This window comes from Mustela nigripes, chromosome 13 (genome assembly GCF_022355385.1).
Source record: "Mustela nigripes isolate SB6536 chromosome 13, MUSNIG.SB6536, whole genome shotgun sequence".
Taxonomy (NCBI): Eukaryota; Metazoa; Chordata; class Mammalia; order Carnivora; family Mustelidae; genus Mustela; species Mustela nigripes.
The window spans coordinates 57,323,226-57,343,969 of NC_081569.1; the positions used below are offsets into that span (position 1 = coordinate 57,323,226).

The 20,744-nt window shown below is 35.6% G+C and overlaps 1 protein-coding gene across 1 annotated transcript in view; it reads left to right on the plus strand.

Moving 5' to 3' along the window:
* The window catches only part of SPRED1 (sprouty related EVH1 domain containing 1), a 159,632-nt gene that overhangs the window by 45,859 nt on the left and 93,029 nt on the right, over positions 1-20,744 (plus strand). Inside the window, exon 2 of the mRNA XM_059372485.1 lies at positions 15,856-16,030. Coding sequence (XP_059228468.1) covers positions 15,856-16,030 — 175 coding nt within the window. The remainder of the gene's footprint in view (positions 1-15,855; positions 16,031-20,744) is intronic.

Consider the following 20,744-nt stretch of genomic DNA (forward strand, 5'->3'; position numbering starts at 1 on the left):
CTCTATCTAGTTCAGAATAGTTTCATCACCCTAAAAACATACCTCATATACATTAAACAGTTACTCCCCAACCTGCAGACCAACAACCTATTTTCTGTTTATAGATTTACCTGTTGTAATGGAATCAAATAATATGTGACCACCTGTTTATAGCTTCTTTAACTTATAGGAGTAATTTGTAAGATTGCATATTATTGCATATCAGTGCTTAATTGTTTTTTATAGATGATGTTATAGTCATTATTAAAAGTGTGGTATTAAGGTCCCCAACTATTACTGCAGATCTCCTTCTCTCTCCATTTTTTTCAGGGTTTACTTTGTATAGTTTGGGACTCTGGTCCCTACACTGTCTTGATGACCCTTTTATCAATATATAATTACTTTCTTTTTCTCTTGTAACTTTTTTTTCTTTTAACTTTAAGACTATTTTCTCTGATATTAATATATCCATTCCAGCTCTCTTTTGGTGAGAAAAATCATGGTGAAAAATCATGGAATATTTTTTCCCATCTGTTTTTTTCAACCTGTTGGTAGTTTTGGATGTGAAGCAAGTCTTTTGTAGATAGTATATGGTTGGATGACTTTTTTTTAAATCCTTTGTGCTAGTTGGTCAACAGCACTTCATTCATTTACATGTGATTACTGTTAATGAAGTACTTCTGCCTCTTTGCCATTTGTTTTCTGTATATTTTACACCTTTTCTGTTTCTTATTTCCCCTTTTTTTGGTGCATTTTTTTATAGTGTATTTTCAATTTTCTTTTATATGTATCTCTGTGTGTGTGTGTGTGTGTGTGTGTGTGTGTGTGTGTGTGATATTTCCTTACTGGTTATCGTGGAAATTACAGTTAATACCTTAAATTTATAACGACTTAGTTTAAATTGATACTAGCTGAGCTCTAATAGCACATAAAAGCTGTACTCCTATACAGGTCCACTGTATGTTGTTATTGTCACAGTTTACATCTTCACACATTAATGTGTGCATTAATACAGATTTATAATTATTAGAAGCAAGAAAAATCTATAAACCAAAAATAGAATAATAATGGCTTTGTATTTCCCTCTTTAACCCTACCACAATTCTTCATTTCTTCATATGGCTTTGAATTATTGTCTAGTGTCCTTTATTTCATCCTGAAGGATTCTTTTTAGCACTTCTTGTACAACTGATCTACTAGTGGCAACCACCTCAACTTTTTAGTTACCTTAATTTCTTCTTCATTTTTGAAGGATAGTTTATATGTAGAGTTCTTAATTTGACATTTTCCCCCCCAGCACTTTACTACCTCTGGCCTCCATTGTTTTCTATGAGAAATGGGCTGCTAATCCTATTGGGAATCCCTTGTATATGATGAGCAGTTTTTCTCTTGCTGCTTTTAAGACTTTTTGTCTCTTAACAACTTGGTTATAATGTGTCTCAGTTTCAAAACTATTTATCTTTTTTTTTTTTTTGCGTTTAACTTCTTGGATGTGTAGATTTATGTCTTTTATCAAATTTGTAAAGGTTTTTCTTTTTTTTTTCTTTTCTTTTTTTTTTTTTTTCCATTTCTCCAAATACTCTTTCTGCCTGTTTCCCTTTTCTCTTTCTGAGATTCTCTGTTGCATGTGTGTTGGTACATTTGATATTGCCTCACAGATTTCTTAAGCTCTGTTCATTTTTCTTTGTTTTTTTTTCTCCAACTCTGACCGGTTCATTTTGGTTGACCTACCTTGAATCTCACTGATTCTTATTCCTGATCAAACCTGGTATTAGAATTTTTCATTTCAGTTACTATTCTTAACAATTCCAGAATTTCTATTGGGTTCCTTCCTGTAATTTTTCTTTTCTTTCTTTCCTTTTTTTTTTTTTTAAAGGTTTATTTATTTATTTTAGAGAGAGAGAGGGAGTCAAGCAGACTCTACTGAATGTGGAGCCTAATATGGGGCTCAATCCCAGGATCCTGAGATTATGAAGTTAGCCAAAGCCAAATGTCAGATGCTTAACTGACTGAACCACACAGGCACCCCTTATAATTTGTTTCCTTTGCTTAAACATAATTTTCATTATTTTCTTGTTTTTTTTTTTTTTTTTACTCTGAGTATGTGACAGTTTATGTATGTCCATAAGTAAGTCCAGTATCTTTATTTCTTCAGGGATAGTTTGTGTTAATTTCATCAGTGAATGGCCCAGACTTTCCTATTTCTTTATATGCTTTGTAAATTTTTTTGGTGAAAACAAGAGTTTGAATATTATAATGTAATAACTCTGGAAATCAGATTCTTCCCACTCTTCAAGGTTTGTTGCTGGTCATGGGCTGTAGTTTAATTTTCTGAACTCTGAAGTTTTTATTCTTTGCCATGTGTGGTCTCTGCAGTCTCTCTTCTTAAAACCTGGGGTCATCTCATGTTTTGACAGAGATTTCCTTGAACTCCAGGAGCTAAAAAAGAAAGAAAGAAACAAAGGAAAACTCTCCAGTCTTAAACAGATTATCTCCGTATCACAACACTCCTTCAGTGCTTAGCCAAGCTATTTATAGCTGCCTTACCCTTTACTTCCCACTTGCGCTGAGTTTAGAGGTCAGCCCCAGAGAGTCTTTCAGAACTTTGTCCTGGCTATGCATGGGGCTTTCTATATTCCCCAGTCTATAACTGTTTTTGATTGCTCTAATTCCTTAAAGAAACTCTCCCAGCTTTTCCTCCCAGACTCTTGGTACATTTTTTGCTGGCCATTTGTAATATTTTGCCCTTGGCAGCAGCTGGCTGTTTGTTTGTCTTATGATGTGTTTGAGGAATGCAGGCACCTTATGTCAGTCCTTCATAGAGCTCCAGATACAGTTCTTTGATGCTGCAATCTGGCTCTGCTTTCTCCAGAACCAGGGACCAGGATCTCATGCTGAGAACACAGGTTGCCCTGTTTAAGATTACCTCTGAGGGTGGGGTTGAGGAGTGGGTTTAGGCTAAGGGCAAGTGCCACAAAGCTTTCCTCCCATTCTCAAGTTGCCCTTAGACTTAAAATTTGCTTGGTCACTGTAAATCTTTGATTATTTTCTAGAGTTCTGACAAAGTTGATTCTGTTTGCTCTGTTTTTTAGTATTTCAGTTGAGGGATGGGCCCCTGAAGCTAACCTTCTCTGGTATTTTCACTGTTGGCCTACTTTTCTACTTTTTTAAATGTAACTAACTACCAGAAAATTAATAATTACATACATGGCTTGGATTATATTTCTGTTAGACCACACTGTTGTAGTATTGCATTTTCAGTGGAAATTGAGTACCTTTATGTTGCATTTGGAAGGAATAATGCCTGAAATTCTCAAAGATCCTGTAGTTGCACAATTAGGAATAGCTATTTGCCATTATACTTTGTATTTTCAGATAAGTATGGCATTTTTAGAGAATCTCTAAACATCCTTCTATAGGATGAAGTATTACTAACATTGTGTAATTATGTACCTACCTCATTGAAGACTCCTAAATTTTGACTAGATTCTCATATGATTAAGTGTTTAAATCGTCTTGGGCTTTGAGCCTTTTTTTCCCCAAAGCACTCTTCATAGATATTTGTAAGAATTGTTGAGCATTCTTCATGCTTCTTCATCTGATTTTCTTTTCTATTTCTGGATTCAGTTTTACAAGCATTTATTAAATACATATTTTATGGAGGTACTCCTGGACTTTCAAGTGTTGGGCATATCCAGGACTGCCAGATATTCATGTTGGTGATTTTCTTAAATACTGTATGGAGAGATACTTCCTTTTTCTCAGGAGATTAATCTGCTGATTAGTTTTGGTCTCTGCCACTGACTCCATATCTTTTCAGCACTCTCAGCTTGTTTGCCTAATCAGTAAAAAATTGGCATCCTAGATATGCAGGCTTGTCAGCTTACCCTCATTATTACTCTGTTCCTTGCCCTTAAGTGCCAAAGGCACTGTATACATTCTCAGCATGGGTAAAAGCTTTACTCTCAATTCTTGCTTCCTGGTGTATTTGAAAAAGTAAATGCTCATCATCTCTACTAAATGAGGTTACATACATGTACAAAACCATATAGAAGGAGTTGGCAACATATTCAAAGGTTGGGGGTACTAAATATAAAGGATTCTGCTGGATTTCTTAGTGAAAACATATTATTTATGTTGACAGTGAAAGAATTGCTTCCTCATGAGTGTCATTTGAATCTCCTTGCATTTGTTCTCTGACCGGAGAGATGGGTAATCTCTCATCAAATGTTCTTGGTATTGACCTGATACACTTAGATGAGAATTACTTCATCTTTGTCATAAACCCACCAATTTTTCATTAGTTATTCTGGTAGCACTGATAAGATCAGGCAATAAAATTTTGCTAAAGATGCCAAGAAACAAGAGATATAGATTACTATGCCTTCCAATCTGGTAAAAAGGAACTAATCAGGTAATTACATAGTGGTACACACAAGGATATCATGTATCTTACCTAAATCAGTGTCCCCTTTTTGTTTTATAGAGGAATTATTAAACACAGCTAACTATCAAGTATGAATTATTTTGAGTCTTCTACTCACACTTTACATGATGGAAGCAGTATAAGAGAAACTGATAGGCCATGATAGGCATCAGGGGAGACTTTCTGGGAAGTAAGAAATAAAACTAGATAATGTATTATAATTTAGAGATAATCCATGTTCACTTTGGATTCTGTAAGAATCCCTCTCTGCTAAACCTATGTCTGCTTTCAAAGGATAAAAATCATTTTTCTTCTACCACCCAGGAATCCTTCTCAGGCCTTCCCTCCTCAAAAGCTTGATCTGAGGTGTAAGACTTAGGAAGACTAAGAAATTCCCTCCCTTGTCTTTCATCTTCTCTGGTTGTATGTCTTTATAATACTCATTATTTGTACTTCGTACAATATTCAACTTTCTTCAGGCACGTTGTTATTTCCTTAATGAGCCAGGTTATCTTTAGAAGAAATACGTGCATATGATGTAGTTGGTGGGATGTTCTATGGAATGTAGAGAGGGCTGAGATACTAGGCTATATTTAAACAAGTCTCTGTTATTAGGGAGAATTACACATAGTAAATAGGTGGGAACGGTGATACTGGTTCTTTCAGGTTCTTGGGAGAGATTCAGTGTGCAGGATGGGGCAGGTTTTAACATTATGGAGGGCAAGAAGGCTGTTAAAATCAATCTGCATTCCACTTAAAATTCATTGTTGTAGTATAAATGACAAGTGTACAAAAACTGCTAGCTCTTGTTACAGAGACAGGTACCATTTTGAGATCATAGCCCATCAAGAAGTGTGTGTGTGTAAGAGTTTGGTAAATACATTTCTGAATAAAGGGTAATACATACATATGGTAAAAAATTAAAAAAAAATAAGAGCACTTAATGAAAGGAAAATTACTTTTGTACCTCTCTTTTTCTCTTGCTAAAGAAAGTTAATCTGTTGTATATTCTATTCATATGCATGTACCTGTGTGTGTGTGTGTGTGTGCTTGCGCACGAGCATGTGTGTGTTTTCCCCACAAATGATAGCATATTAGACATATTTCATGTACCTTAAAAAAAAATCAAAACCTAATAAAACCTAGAGATCTGCTCACTTGACACTATAAAGAGTTTCTTCATATTTATCTTGGCTACACAGCATTGCATTCTTAGAAGTGGAGAACTTTTCCTGACGGTGCGACTCTGGTCAGAGAGAGATGTGGCTACAAAAGGGTGAGAGGGAAGCAATGTCCCTGTCTTTCAGAATGGAAGAAGGCCACATTCCAAGGAAGTGGATGACTTTTAGAAATTGGAAAAGACAAAGAAACGTATTCTCTTCTGTATTATCCTGAAAAGAGTGCAACACTGCTTGCACCTTAACTGTAGCCCAGTGAAGCCCTTTGGACTTCCAGTGCACAGAATTGTTTAAATTTGTGTTGTTTTAAGCCACTCTTTTCAGTAATTTATTATGGCAACAATAGAAAACTAATAGATATATGCTGTGCATTCTTTTTATCAATTTGTTACTCCTTTTTTACAGTATTGTTTATCGTGTTTTTGCTATACAGGAATGTTTCGTATAGTTGAATTTATCCCTTTATTTTTTAATTGCCTCTGGATCTTGGGCCTTTCCTACTGTGGTATTATTTTGAAACTACTGTATTTCATTCTGATGCTTTTATCTCATTACAAACTCTGATATTAATATTGGTTCCCTGTCTTCTACGTTCTAGTCTCTTATTGACAATGAATATTTTTATACTTCAGCTTTTCTAACATAGACCAAGAGTACTTCCAAAAATGAAATCATGTAATCAGTGCTGGTAATTAAGGAATTGGGGAATTAACAGTAGTGGGGCCAGATGGCATGGGACATACAAAGTTGTAGAGTTTTAAACCAGACTTTGGTTGGTTGATGATACTGCCTAGCAGAACCTAGAATTGTTGACTCTTAAGGGATAGTTTGTGACTACCTCTTTATTTATTCTTTTTAGATTTTAGTTTTATTCCTCCTTCTTCTGGAAGACTTCCAGATGCTTGTGACTTGGTTAGTAGTGTTTTCATCATGTAAGCAGTATGTGGAAGAGTTAGAGAACTGATACTTGATACTTAGGTGTGGCTAACAATTCTTACTGAAAGTAAAAAGCTGTTCCCTGGGTTTATTATCAAAGCCATCATAAAGATAGAATGAGATAAATTTAGATAATTTCAGAATGCAGATATTATAATATCATAAATTTGATTTAATATATGAAGCATTTAACATATGAAGGCATTATAATTATAATTACTATTATAATGTCTTCATATATTAAATCAACTTCATATATTAAATCATTGGGTACGAAACTGTGAGCCAGGTACAATATTAAGCACTTTACTTGCATTTCCTCATTCACTTTTCAAACACTGCAGTTAGATAGTTATTATCCCCATTTACAGAGTAGGAAAATGTTGGTACAGAGAGCAAAGTAATTTAATTTGCCCAAGATTATAACTTTTAAATGATGCACCTGCCTTTGCATTCTAGGAAATCTGACTTGCTGTGAAACACAATGCCATGTGATGCTTTGGCGATTACTATGTGGAAAATAATATTTGCTCCAAGTTTAAAGTTGCCAATACAAAATGAGTAATTTTAAGACTTTTACTTTTGTAATCAAACTCATTCTTTTATATCTTTATCTGTAAAATTTTTAAAAAAGATTTTATTTATTTATTTGACAGATAGAGAGCACAAGTAGGCAGAGGAAAAGAGAGAAGCAGGCTTCCTGCTGAGCAGAGAGCCCGACATAGGGCTTGATCCCAGGACCCTGGGATCATGACCTGAGCCAAAAGCACATGCTTAACCCACTGAGCAACCCAGGCGCCCCATCTGTAAAATTTTGAAATAACCTGTCTCATTAGCATTGATGCAGTCAAAGTTCTGTTACTGCACTTGGTCGTGGAGAGATTTTTAAAAACACAAATCAAAGTATTCTACTCCCTTGATAGATTTTTATCTTGTGGGTCTCTTTATTGTGTTAAAATAGAGTACTAACTTAGACCATGGTATGAAAGACCTGATACAGTAAGATCCAGTAAGTTAACTTGATATTTGTCCTTAAATGTGGTGTACTCGTTGTGTCATGCTCCCTCCATGGAGTGTTCTTAGCTTTTCTTCCATCTGATATAATGCTGTTCAGAACCCACATCAAATGTAATTTTAGTCATCTCCTGTACTCCCCATTTTGTGTTAACATATCCCACTATTTATATTTCTCACTAAATTATGAGCTTTTAGGAAGAGACCATAACTTCTAAATTTTGTCTCAGTATGAAGCATATAAATAAATGTTCCCTGGATAATTGAATAGATGAATGGGTAGTAATGTGGTTATCTTCTGAATACCATCTGTATTTTTTATGGGTGAGAAAATAAGTACTTATACTGTGAAATGCTATATCGTTCTGATTTACTTCTGTTTAATGCTTCCTTTTTCTCTTTACCCATTCTCTGTAATAATATTTAATACCTGGATGGTAATACTTACCTTAAATATACTGTTGAGGACATGGAATGTTTTGTCACAGTAAATATCTCCTTATGGAAAAATATAAATTCTTATTGTACTGAATCTTAAGGGATTCTAAGTTTTGTTTTGTTTTAGTATTTCTAGCAATTTTGTTTGGTACTATTGTAGTTAGAAATAGAAAATAGTTACCTTTGCCTCCTGTATCTGGACTGCTTTCATATCCTCAGGAAAGTTTACCCTCATCTTTCCTGATGCTACTATAACAAATTACTACAGACTTGGTGGCTTAAAAATAACAGTTTTGTTATATTGTAGTCTGGAGGTCAGATATCCAACTAGATCTTGTTGGGCTGCAATCGAGGTGGTGATAGGACTGCACTCCTTTTGGAGGATTTAGGGAATCGTTTCCTTGCCTTCTCCAACTTCTAGAGGCCTGCATTCATTGGCTCATGACCCCTTTTTGCATCTTCAAAGCCAAACAGTATAGCATCATCAAGTCTCTGATTCTGACCTCCTTGTTTGCCTCCCTTAACCTCTTTAATTGATCTTCTATTAGTTTTATTTTTGTTTTCTGGATATTAGTATATTTTGTTTCCTTGGAAATGTAATAATTTTTTTGATTTGCTTAAGAGAGGATGATGTAACTCTGCCCTAGCCAGTGTTCAGGTAACTCATTTGCAAGGACTGTGAATCCCCAAAATTGTATTCAAATGTGATTTTTTTTTTTAAGTCTAACGTGTATTTTCTTCAGGGGAGATAGTTTGTAGCTTTAATCACAATTTCAGTAGTATCAGTGATTACCCTGAGCCCCCAATTTAATAAGAACCATTACTGTACAAAACAATGAAATGACTTGTACAGTTCTGGTTTTTTCTTGAATCTGTTTCCTAAATATATACATTTCTCATTGCCTGTTGGCCATTAAATAATGGTCCTATCCCAGCATACTTCTGTACTTCATTCTGAGAGCAGTTTGGTTCCAAGGTCTTAAGTTTTTATTTGTAATTTTTTCCTTTTACCTTTTGCCAGAGACTGCTAATTAGTCCCGGGTATCTTTTCTATTTTACTAGTAATAGTGTTCCCAGTTTTTAGATGGGCACATGGTTGTCTGGAAATACAGGCTGTATTTCCTAGCTTCCATTACAGATAGTTGTGGTACTGTAACGTAGTGATAATCAGAATTGTCTATATAAATATATTTTAATTTTGTTATGACTTTCTAAGTAATTTCTGACCACTCTCTCCTTGTTATAAAATTGTCTGTACTTCCAAGCTTTGTAAATCTATATTAAAAATCCTCTTTAGGTTGCTGAAGGGGAGGTGGGTGGGGAATGGGGTAACGGGGTGATGGAGATTGGAGAGGGTATGTGTTGTAATGAGCATTGGGTATTATATAGGACTGATGAATCAGACCTGTACCCCTGAAACAAATTATTTTGTTAATAAAAAAAATAAAGATGAGCTTACAACACACACAAAAAATCCTCTTTAGTTAGGGAACTTCTTAGGTAAGAGCGTAAATGATGTGTATTGGCAACATCACTGTAATAATTTGGCAGTGTTTTGGTGAAAATATAATTGAGGTCTGTTTGAAGTAATATTTAATATTTCATGAAATAAAAAGAAAAAGATAACCTAGAAGTGTTAAAGCATGGAAGGGTAAGAAGGTTTAGAGGTTGGGTTAGGCTTTGGAATGGGATAGAGATGTTTTCTGGTATAAATCCATACTGGACCATAGTGGACCCTAAATACAAAAAGAAGTTAATGAAAATGGGTCTTAATTCACCAGCGGTATGTATAGCAGACTTGATTGCCATGCCTAGGGGAAACAGAATCATGTAGGGCTAAGAAACAAAGACCAAACTGGATTTAATTTCTGGTGAGTGATCATAGGGTATATTTCAGTAGGTGCATGAGTATTTGTTCTGCCAGACATGGTGATATTAAGGACTTTTTTACTTTCAGAGAAAGTAGAGAATTCTGTTTGCTGAAATGATTTTTAAAAGAAAAAGAAGTTTTGGGGTGCCTGGGTGGCTCAGTGGGTTAAGCCTCTGCCTTCAGCTCAGGTCATGATCTCAGGGTCCTAGGATGGAGTCCTGCATGGGGCTCCCTGCTCACTCTCTGCCTACTTGTGATCTCTCTCCCTATCTCTGTCAAATAAATAAGCAAAATATAAGAAAAAGAAAAAGAAGTTTTATCTCTTAATAGAATGTAAAAGGTTTAAAATAGGTTTGTATGAGATCTTATAGAAAGTCCCCAGCACAAATCATAAAGGAAAAGAAATACATTTCACCATGGTGAAAGAAAAGCTCTGTTCTTTGAAAGCCTTTACAAAAATAAAAGCAGCCACGGATCAGAAGATGCTTATAATTCACATAACTGGCAGAGGATTAGCATCGCTAATATAAAGACTTTATGCAAATCAATAGAAGGACAACTCAGTTGAAAATTAGATAATATAGAAAGAATGAAGAGAGCAAGAAAGTGTTTGGGTAGATGTATATAATAGGCTTGGTAATAACGGAGGAGCAAGAGTATGGTATAAGGGAGAAAAGAAACTAAAAGTGACAGCCATTTTTAGGCCAAGGACATTTTGCATATTAGAGTATTGGGGCTTGTAGAATTTTCTATAACTGTACTCTGATTTGATAAGAAATGTTTTACCAATGTGCACATTTGAAAATGCAACCAAAATAGGCATTTGCCACAAAATACAATAATGTACAGCTTTAGAGTTATTCTGGATTATGTGTAATACAGTATTGCTATTTCAAAAGAAACTACGTGGAACAATATAAGAGAGGCAAAATTTATCTTCATGTTGGTCCTCTTCTTTTGCCTTTAACTTTATCGAAGTACCAGTTGAAAATTTTAGGAAATAAACGTCATGGTGACTAAGAATTTTAGATAATTTAGAACACATGCTTAATCCCATTAGTAAGTCCTCCTGGCTCTTCCACCAAAAGAGACCCAAATCATTTCTTTCCCCTTGGGTCTATTCCTTTTTTTTTTTTTTTTTTTTTAATTTATTTGACAGAGAGACACAGACATCACAAGTAGGCAGAGAGGCAGGCAGAGGGGGAAGGGGAAGCAGGCTCCCCGCAGAGCAGAGAGCCTGATGTGGGGCTGGATCCCAGGACCCTGAGATCAGGACCTGAGCCGAAGGCAGAGGCTTAACCCACTGAGCCACCCAGGCACCCCGCGCTTGGGTCTGTTCTTCTCACCCAAGGCCAATCCAACATTACCTCTCACCTGTACTTGCTGACTATAGGTGAAAGGATATATTTGATACAGTTGTTCAGATGAGATCAGAGACTATCAGTTGAGATACAATTTAGATTTTGAATAAGATAAATGAAACCCAGCTAGGTTTTACAAAAGAGCCTCTTCATTTTACTAGAATAAAAGCTAGGATGAAAAGTGGTTATTGTGTAGTCCACTACCACAGGGAAGAATAGAGCTTCAGTTTGAACTATTTCAGAAAATTATAGAAGTAGTTATTGTCAAATTTGACTTTTTAAAATAAATCACTGAGAACAAGTGCCTTTCAACTAAATATTTAAAGCAGCTCAAGAGGGAAATTGTTGGATTCTTAGCAATAACAACAAATTGTTATCATAAATAGCTGTTGTCTTAGACTAATAGACTGATAGATTACAAATATGATACACAGAGAGTAAAATCCAACAAGTTCTTAAGATTTTAATTGTATCATGGCAAGTATTATTTTTCTTTATTTTCCCCATTTACTAAAATGGGCTTCTGTTGTTTACAGGATGAGGGGAAAATGTTTATTATTATTTTAAATAGAACAATACACTTTGGTTCCTTGCTCTAAAATTACTTTTATCTAAAGAAAGAGGGGATTACGAGTACAAATTTTATTATACTGAAAGGCAGATATGACAATTTGTAAGAGCTGCCATTAGTCTTTAGATGAGAGGTCACATGTTTTAGATAAGAGTTAACTACTTTCATTTGGGCAAAGAAGACATTTGAAGGTAAAGAGATTATAATAATTGAAGGCACAGGTGAGAAGATTAACCTTGGCAGGAAGGAAGGTCTGTCTTTAAAAACAAACACCAAAGCCCCACCCCACACATTTATCGAACAACTTGAAACATTTTATGGTACATATTCTAGTCTTAGGTCTTAAAGTTGGAAGCTGAGTTATTAAATTATAAACTAATGAAGGCCCTGGTAGGGGGAATACAGATTTACTTATATAAGCTTCTGGGATAGTTTAAAGCTTGAAGGATCAGCTTGAATAATTAAGTGAGACAGTGACGTATTTGGTATAGTGAGATTAAAAAAGTATATAAATTACTGATCAGCTGAAAACTTCTTTTATTGTATTAAAGTGAACAGTGAATCAGGCAGCCTTATTACTCTTCTCCTAAAGAGTTCTTTGTTTTATCTGATTTTTCTAGAGAGGACAATATGTCTCTTCTAGGTGGCACTTTATAAAATAGAAAACAAAATAATTGGGTTAACAAAGAGAATTATGTTAGGGATGCTTTTTTTGAAAAAGCGTTCATACACAGGACATTCTATAATTTTTACAGTATGTTGAATAAAGCCAAGACATAGTTAAAATGTAAGTTCTATATTTAAATCACTCATCTCGTAAATATTAATTATAAAATTATCTTGAAGAAACAGAAATTAAGGGAAAATGCTAAACTTCACCATCCTAAAATAACTACTTAGGGTTTTTAATATACTTTCTCATGCTGTTATTTGTGGATATTATTATATTTTTTAAAAAATATAAAATGCTGAGAAGCATTACACAAATTGTAAATGAGAATTAATAAAATTCAAAAATGAAAAAATAAGAGTTTATGCCCTAAAGAGTTTAACTACTTTTACACTCTGAAGTCAAAATGTACCTGATCTTCTACATACAGGTTATTTTACTCTTTGGGGTTTCTAAGTCTTGTAGAACCTAGGATAAAGTTCTTAAACTTCCCAGTTTACTACAACATTAGATGAGAACAAAGAAGAGTCAGGATCTTACAGTAAAATAAATACTTAAGTACTTGTTGGGAACTTGAATTTTGGTTTTAATCCAAGTTCTACCTTTGTGACTTCTTTGAACTTCAGATATTGACCTTTAAATGAAGGAGTTCAGTTCACAAACATTTAAGCTGAACCTAGTATGTCCAAGTTATATGCTGTGCTTCTGGGGTATCCTTAGGTTAAATTCTTGACTAACCAAATGACCTTTGTCTAGTATTGATTCTTTACCTCCAAGCTGGTTGTCATTGTAACACGCTTCCCTGACTTCTTGGTATACATGTCATGTGTATAGTAGAGGTACTTGTTCCAGCCTGTCCTAAGAGGAAGACTCCAACTTGATACATGCATTATACCAACTAATATGCTATGCACTCATACCTCTTCTGACCAGTTCTTTGAAGTGAAGATTGATAAAAATGGGGTCCAGATAAGAATCAGAGCCTCGGAGTAACTGAGTAATAAAAAGATTAGAACAGTAACCTGTAAAGCTAAAGAGTTATAGTGCTTCCCTTAAAGAATTAGTTTGACACCAATAATAGAGAATTATGGTTGACTGTGTAAATTTTATCTTTTCCCAGTTCCTTCTTGCTTTGAATTACCAGGATGATTCCTACAATTTTAGTTCTTTGTTTTAGTAATAATAATAATTCATGCTTAAATATTGTTTATTATGTGTCAGGCATTGTTTACAATTATTAAAGGTAACATCTAGTAAGTTGCTGAGCCAGGATCCAACTTGTGAAAATATGACTTTAAACTCCTCACTCAACCACAACACAGTGATGCTTTAAAAGTATACAGCTTTCTGGGCGCCTGGGTGGCTCAGTGGGTTAAGCCGCTGCCTTCGGCTCAGGTCATGATCTCAGGGTCCTGGGATCGAGTCCCGCATCGGGCTCTCTGCTCAGCAGGGAGCCTGCTTCCTCCTCCTCTCTCTCTCTGCCTGCCTCTATGCCTACTTGTGATCTCTCTCTGTCAAATAAATAAATAAAATTAAAAAAAATATATACAGCTTTCTGACAAAAGACTTGGGCCAAGAATATATAAAGAATGTCTAAAAATCAATAATAAAAGCATAATAAAAGCATGACCAAAGACTTAAAAAGAGGATGGCATATAAATGGCCCATTGCCACATGAAAAGTTGTTCAACGCCATGAGTCATCAGGAAAATTGATACTAAAACCATAATGGGTTGCCACTGTAATTCAGTATAATGAGTAAAATTTAAAAGACTGGAAACACCAAATTTTAGCAAGGATATGCAGCAACTGAAATTATCATATATTACTGATGGGAATGTGTAATGATAAAACCACTCTGGAAAACAGTTTGTTAATTTCTTTTATAGTTAAACATATTATCCTGTAAACCATCAATTCCATTTTTCCATATTAAGAGAAATGAAAGCAATATGTCTACAGAAGGGCTTGTACAGGAATATTTATATAACAACTTTATTCATAATAGCTAACAACTAAGAACAATACAAGTTGCTCATCAACACAAGAAAGAATAAGTGATTTGTGATGTATTTATTCAGTGAGAGTACTACTTAGCAAGTAAAAAAGCGTGAACTTCTAATATAACAGCACAATGAGTCAAATAAGTAAAAAAAAAAAAGGTACAAATGGGCATTCTGTTTGATTCCATGGGTATTGAAACCCGGTAACAGTCCAAGCTAATTATTTGTTTAGAAACACAAGAGTGGTTACCTATTTGTTGGATAGGAAGCAGGCTTAAAGGAATTTTCTGGAGTTATGAAAATGTTTCATATCTTGATGATCATGTTGGTTATGCAGATATGTACATTTGTCAGAATTTGTTGAATTTTATATTTAAGATCAACATATTATATATAAAATATACCTCAACAAAATAAATATGTAAAGTGAGAAAAAAAACCCAACTGGGGGATTTCAGACAAGCACTAGGACAACAGAAATAACAACTGGCAGCCTAACACTTCGGAACATGTTAAGACACTAAGTAGCACAGAACTGTTACATAGAATCTCAGTTGATAGTCATAGTAACCAAGACAAGTTTAAGTTTTATTTAATACAATTTTTAAGAAGTTATCAAGGTGTGCTACTTTTAGAAAGGAGTTATTAATTATTATATTGAAAGTTTGGAACTAAAATGCTTAGATATGGATGATCTAGAATATTAGTTTATATGACACATTTCTTAGATTTTATGTAAAGAACAGTTGTGGTTAATATTGGGAAATGATTCTGTCTAGAACTAGAATGTGGTCTCTTTAGAGACTGCTAAAAAGAGAGCCTGAAAAATTTCTATAGATGAGTTTGCTTGATAAGTTCTTGAAAAAGAACATTTGTCTTTATATGATTTGTGTGATTTATAGCGGAAATAAAAAACGTGGTATCTGTACTGTGTTTGTTTCAGCACTTTTTTTTTATAACCCAAAAATGTTAGAAACTTAGAGATATCACAATGAAATGTGCTAAAATATAGCATTAATTTGTCCTGGTTATATTGCAACAGGTGGACATAAATAGACAAGTTTAATGGTGGTCTGTAGATTGACAATATTTGTCTCTGGGGTCCTTTATGACTTGTTCCACGGCAATCACATGTGCTTCAACTACTCAAATGATGAATTGAAATACAGTATTTGCAGTCTTTTATTGTAAGGTTAGTCTTCAAGATAAAGGTCGATCTTTTAAGTTAGTTAGTTTGTGGTTTTTTTACCTCTCTTCAAGTAGGTTACTTTGTGGATTGTCATGGAAATAGGAAACATTTTAGTTACCACACATTAACTAATGTGGTTTTGAGTTCTCAAATAAGACTGACAGCTTGGCTGTTTCTTGTTTATGGAAAACCTAATTTCTAATCTTTGCATCTGTTTTAGTAATAGTTATGCACGAGTGCGAGCTGTGGTGATGACCCGGGATGACTCGAGTGGTGGATGGCTACCACTTGGAGGGAGTGGACTGAGCTGCGTCACTGTCTTCAAAGTCCCTCACCAGGAAGAGAATGGCTGTGCTGACTTTTTTATCCGTGGAGAGCGACTCAGGGACAAAATGGTAATGAATAATGTATCTACTGCTATAATTTTAAGATTCTGTAGAATGAATTATCTACTTAAAGTTTTCATTAGCGTACCATTAGGAGAATGATTTTTGCTCAGGATCAGTGATTATATTTCTAAGCTCTTTTAATGTTAAGGACAGTGAAACATGCCTGTTTCTTTGCAGCTGGGACTCATTAATGTATTGTGTTAGAAAGGAGCTGCATTTTTTATTAGGTTTAATCATGAATAGCCCCCCCCCCCCCCCAGTTATTAAAACCAAGTATAATCTGCCTGCCTTCTTTCTCACTCTCCCCTAGACTAGTGGTTGACAATCTATAATCCACAGGGAATACCCAAGCCTACCATGTGTTTTTGTAAGATCCACGAGTTAATGATTTTTATAGGGGCACCTGCGTGGCTCCATCTCTTAACCACCTGCCTTGGGCTCACGTCATGATCCCAGGGTCCTGGGATGAATTCCACCTCGGGCTCCTTTCTCAGCAGAGAGCCTGCTTTACCCTCTACTTGCCACTCCCCCTGTTTGTGCTTGCTCTTATGCTCTCTGTCTCTGTCTCTCTGTCTCTCTCTCTCTCTCTGAGACAAATAAATTAAACTTTAAAAAAAAAAAAACCACCAAAACAACAACTTCAAGTTTAAAAAAAGAGGAATGGTTTTTACATTTTTTAATGATTGAAAAAAAGCTAAAGAAGAATAATAATTTTGTGACACATGAAAATTACATAAAATTCAAATTTCAGTGTCCATAAATAAGTTTTCTTGAAATATAGCCTAGCTTGTTCATTTAATTTTTTCTATGGCCCCTTTCATACTACAGTGACTGAGTTGAGTAGTTGCTGTAGAGACCATAAGTATCTGGAACCTTACAGAAAATTTTACTGGCTCCTAACTGCAGTTTCTTTTCTCAGGTTCTTTCTCTTCATTTTCTATGAATCTAGTTATTCTGGGCTCATAAGTCTACCTGTTTGCCAGACTGGTTTTTAACACTACTATTTTCTACTCCTTCCATCTGTATATTTTAAAATTTGAATCTAAACTTTGATAATGTTGGATATTTGTTCTCTTTTAATTGGTATGGAAAGCTCTTTCTTATCTCATTTGTGAACCAAAAAACAACTGCAGTCATACCTGAGAAGCTGAGAGTTGTTAATGTCATTTCTGCATCAAGCAAAAGGAAAGCACACACTTAGAAGCAAAAGGAGAATAAAATGCCAAAAATTTCCAAGATTCTTGAAAATAACTAGAATTCCCTTCAAATATGTAATTGTGGACTAGTTTGTAAGCCCATTTACTTACCATCGGTAATGTTATTTCTGTTGGAAATGTGTTTTAAGTTCCAAATAATTCTTTCAATACACGAACATTTTGATTAAATCTACTTTTTTTTTTGTTCCTCATTTTTTTTAAATTTTTTATTTTTTATAAACATATATTTTTATCCCCAAGGGTACAGGTCTGTGAATCACCAGGTTTACACACTTCACAGCACTCACCAAAGCACACACCCTCTGCAATGTCCATAATCCCACCCCTTTCTCCCAACCCCCCTCCCCCCAGCAACCCTCAGTTTGTTTTGTGAGATTAAGAGTCACTTATGGTTTGTCTCCCTCCCAATTCCATCTTTGAAATATGTACTTTAATATCCTTTATAATTCAGGTCTGCTGGTAACATGTTCTTTTCATCCAACTTTTGGAAGGACGCTTTTGTTTGATATAGAGCACCTATGGGAAAATATTTATTGTTCTTGTTCCAGCGTTTTACGGATGTTGTTTCATTGTGTTTATTTCTCTCTTTCTCACCCTCCCTCTCTTCTTCCCTACTTTTTATGAGAAGGCAGCTGTGATTCTTCTGTTACTTCTCCATAAGTATGAGCCTTTTAATCTGGCTTTCTTCAGTATTCTGTGTCTTATCTTTAATTCCCAGCAGTCTATTTTGTGTGTAGGAGTTGTTTCACAAGCTTTCTGGATCACAGGTTGATGTTTTTCACAAAGTTTGGGGAAGTTTTGGCCATCACTCTTGACCTCTTTTTCTGACCCATTTTCTTCTTTCCTCTTCTAAGAAACACCGGTGACAAGGACATGTATCATACACTGGCTATTTTAACACTGGCCCCTGACACTGTTTTTTTATTTTCCTCCCATCTTTTTTTTTTTTTTTTTTTTCTCCTCTTTATTCTTTAGGTTTGGTCATTTCTACTGGACTGTATTCGAATTCACTAACATTTTCTCATGCTGTCTCTAATCTCCCACTAAACTCGCTCATTAAGTTTTTCATTTCAGATGTTTGTATTTTTGTGTTTCCATTTATTTCACTTTCATAGATTTTTGTTTCAGTTCTGAGAGTCCCCATCTGAGTATTCATCATGTTTCGGTGTAACATCTTTGTCATATTTGTTATAGCTGTTTTAAAGTCTTGATAATTTCTGTATCTGGCTTGTATTGGGTTATGTTTCTGTGCACTCTTTTTGCTTGATGGTGGGTCCTGTGTTTTGCATCTCTCTTTTTATTATAGAGAGGCTATTGAGAATAGATAACACATTCTGGGAAGTCTTGAATATGTTATAACTCCAGAGTCTCCCCTCCTTACATGATTTCTGGTGTCTCTATTAGCGGTCATCCTGTAGCAGCTACTCTCTGTTAGGTCTTACTGAGGGTGGCTTAGTAGGTTAAGTGTCAGACTCTTGATTTTGTCTCAGGTCATGATCTCATGGTCCTGGAGTGTCACTGAGTGTGGAGCCTGCTTCCTCTCTCTTCTTCCTCTGCCTCTCCCCACTCCCATCTCTCTCTCTCTAGAAAACAAACAAACAAAAGACTCCCTGTGTACCTATGCCGCCCTGCCCTCAAGCAGTAGTGTGCATTTCAAGTGAAATTCTGGGGCTCCACTCTGCATATTTCTACCTCTTTTGTTACTTACTGGAAAATTCCAGCCAATTTATGGGTCTAGAACACAAGTATCTTCTCTGCAGTTCAGCAAACTGTATTCTGTTTGGCTTTTAACTTCCTGCATTTCAATCCAGAACATGGAATACATTCAGAAATTAATGTGAACATGAGGCTCCCTTCAATCATTTCCGTTTTCTTAGAGATCACATATGTGCTAGTTCATTTCATGCAAGAAGCAGTAGCCAAGGCAGGATTACACATGCAAAAGATATACTGGAGGAGGGATTATGACCAATACCCGAAGGCAGCCAGAGGAGGCAGGGAGAATCATCAAATTTATATAAGTCTTAGCCCTTTGAAGGAAGAGGGAAGGGAGGAGGCTGTGTAGGAAGTAAAATCTCAGTCTTTAGTACAATTCTATGAGTTTTGGTCAAGCATATGGAGAATCCTTAAAGCAAAGTTGCCCGTTAGAGGGCATGAGTATTTCTGCCCTAATTATTCATTAGTCAGAAGCAGCCCATAGGAAGTACGGCCTTGGCCAGAATGGGGTGGTAAGTTCATAGTGTAGCCCTGGGGTCCTCTATCATTTATGCTTTCTGCAGCAGGGCATGTCAGCAGTCCATTTTCATAGCTACTTGCCACTACCTATCCCCACCTGCTCTCTGCCCCAGATTCACTTCTCTATCCTAGTTTAAGAAGCAGTTCTTGTATGATTCTCCTGGGTCTGTCTTTCTAAAGGGAATCTTAGAAGGCAGTAGTTAGTTAAACAAATACAGCCCTCAACACTGCAAATGTTCATAGGGCTATATCCTATATTCATTGTCTCTCTCCTCTAACCCTCAGCTATCACCATGGAAGGTCTTGGTGGCTTACTTAGCAGTTTGACCCAAAGCTTTATTCATGAGTGTTCTGACTCCTTGGTAGTCATCTTTCTAGGACAAGTTTGCTCCATGTGCGTCTTCACAATTACATTAGAGGAATGGAGTAATGGGAAATCACAGGAAATGTCCAAGTAGGTCACATTGAATTCCATATGTATTCCTTCCGCCTCCAACATGTGTATCATCATGCCTGCAAAGATGTTCTCACCCACTGGGACATTTTTCCAGGTCACAGCTGGTGAAATTATTAGGAGTTGGGCTACACCTTGCCCTAGTGTCCCCCCTTCCTTTCAAGATTGCATCTTGATGGATAGCAGGTCAGCCAGTTCAAAATCTTGATCTTACCACCTATTTTTTGATTAATCCTGGTACCATTTGTCTTATTTCACATATTCTGAAAGGTGACCATTTCCATTACTCTCTGGGAGAACCCATAACAGCCACTCCATTTTTTTCCCACTCATTATGGCAGGACACTTTGCTTCTGATAGTTAGATGCTGCCTTTGGCCTCTGTATTTTCTAGATTCTATCATCCTCCTTACCTCTGAGAACACGATTCTGTAACAGCATTTATTACCACGAGCCCTACCAACAGAAGACAGGTGCCTTTCAGTGTCTCAAAGATGATGGTGTTTCTCTTGCTAGTGCATTACAACTGCTTTTGTAATTGGGGTATATTTCAGGCTTTCCCTTAGAATGCAGTTAACTGGTTTTCTAGCCTTACGTAGTATATCCAGTAGCTTGGCCATTTTTGTGAATTTTTTGAATTCCTCTTCTTTATGTCTACCATGACAGTTTTGGCTTCTCTACTCTACGTATTACTGGCTATCATTTTCTCTAGGCTTCCAGGAATCATCTTGACAATGTATTAGCCTTGTTTTCTGAGGTCTTTGTCAAGGTCTCAAATCCTTTATAATGGGATAATTCCTTCTTATCAATTAAAC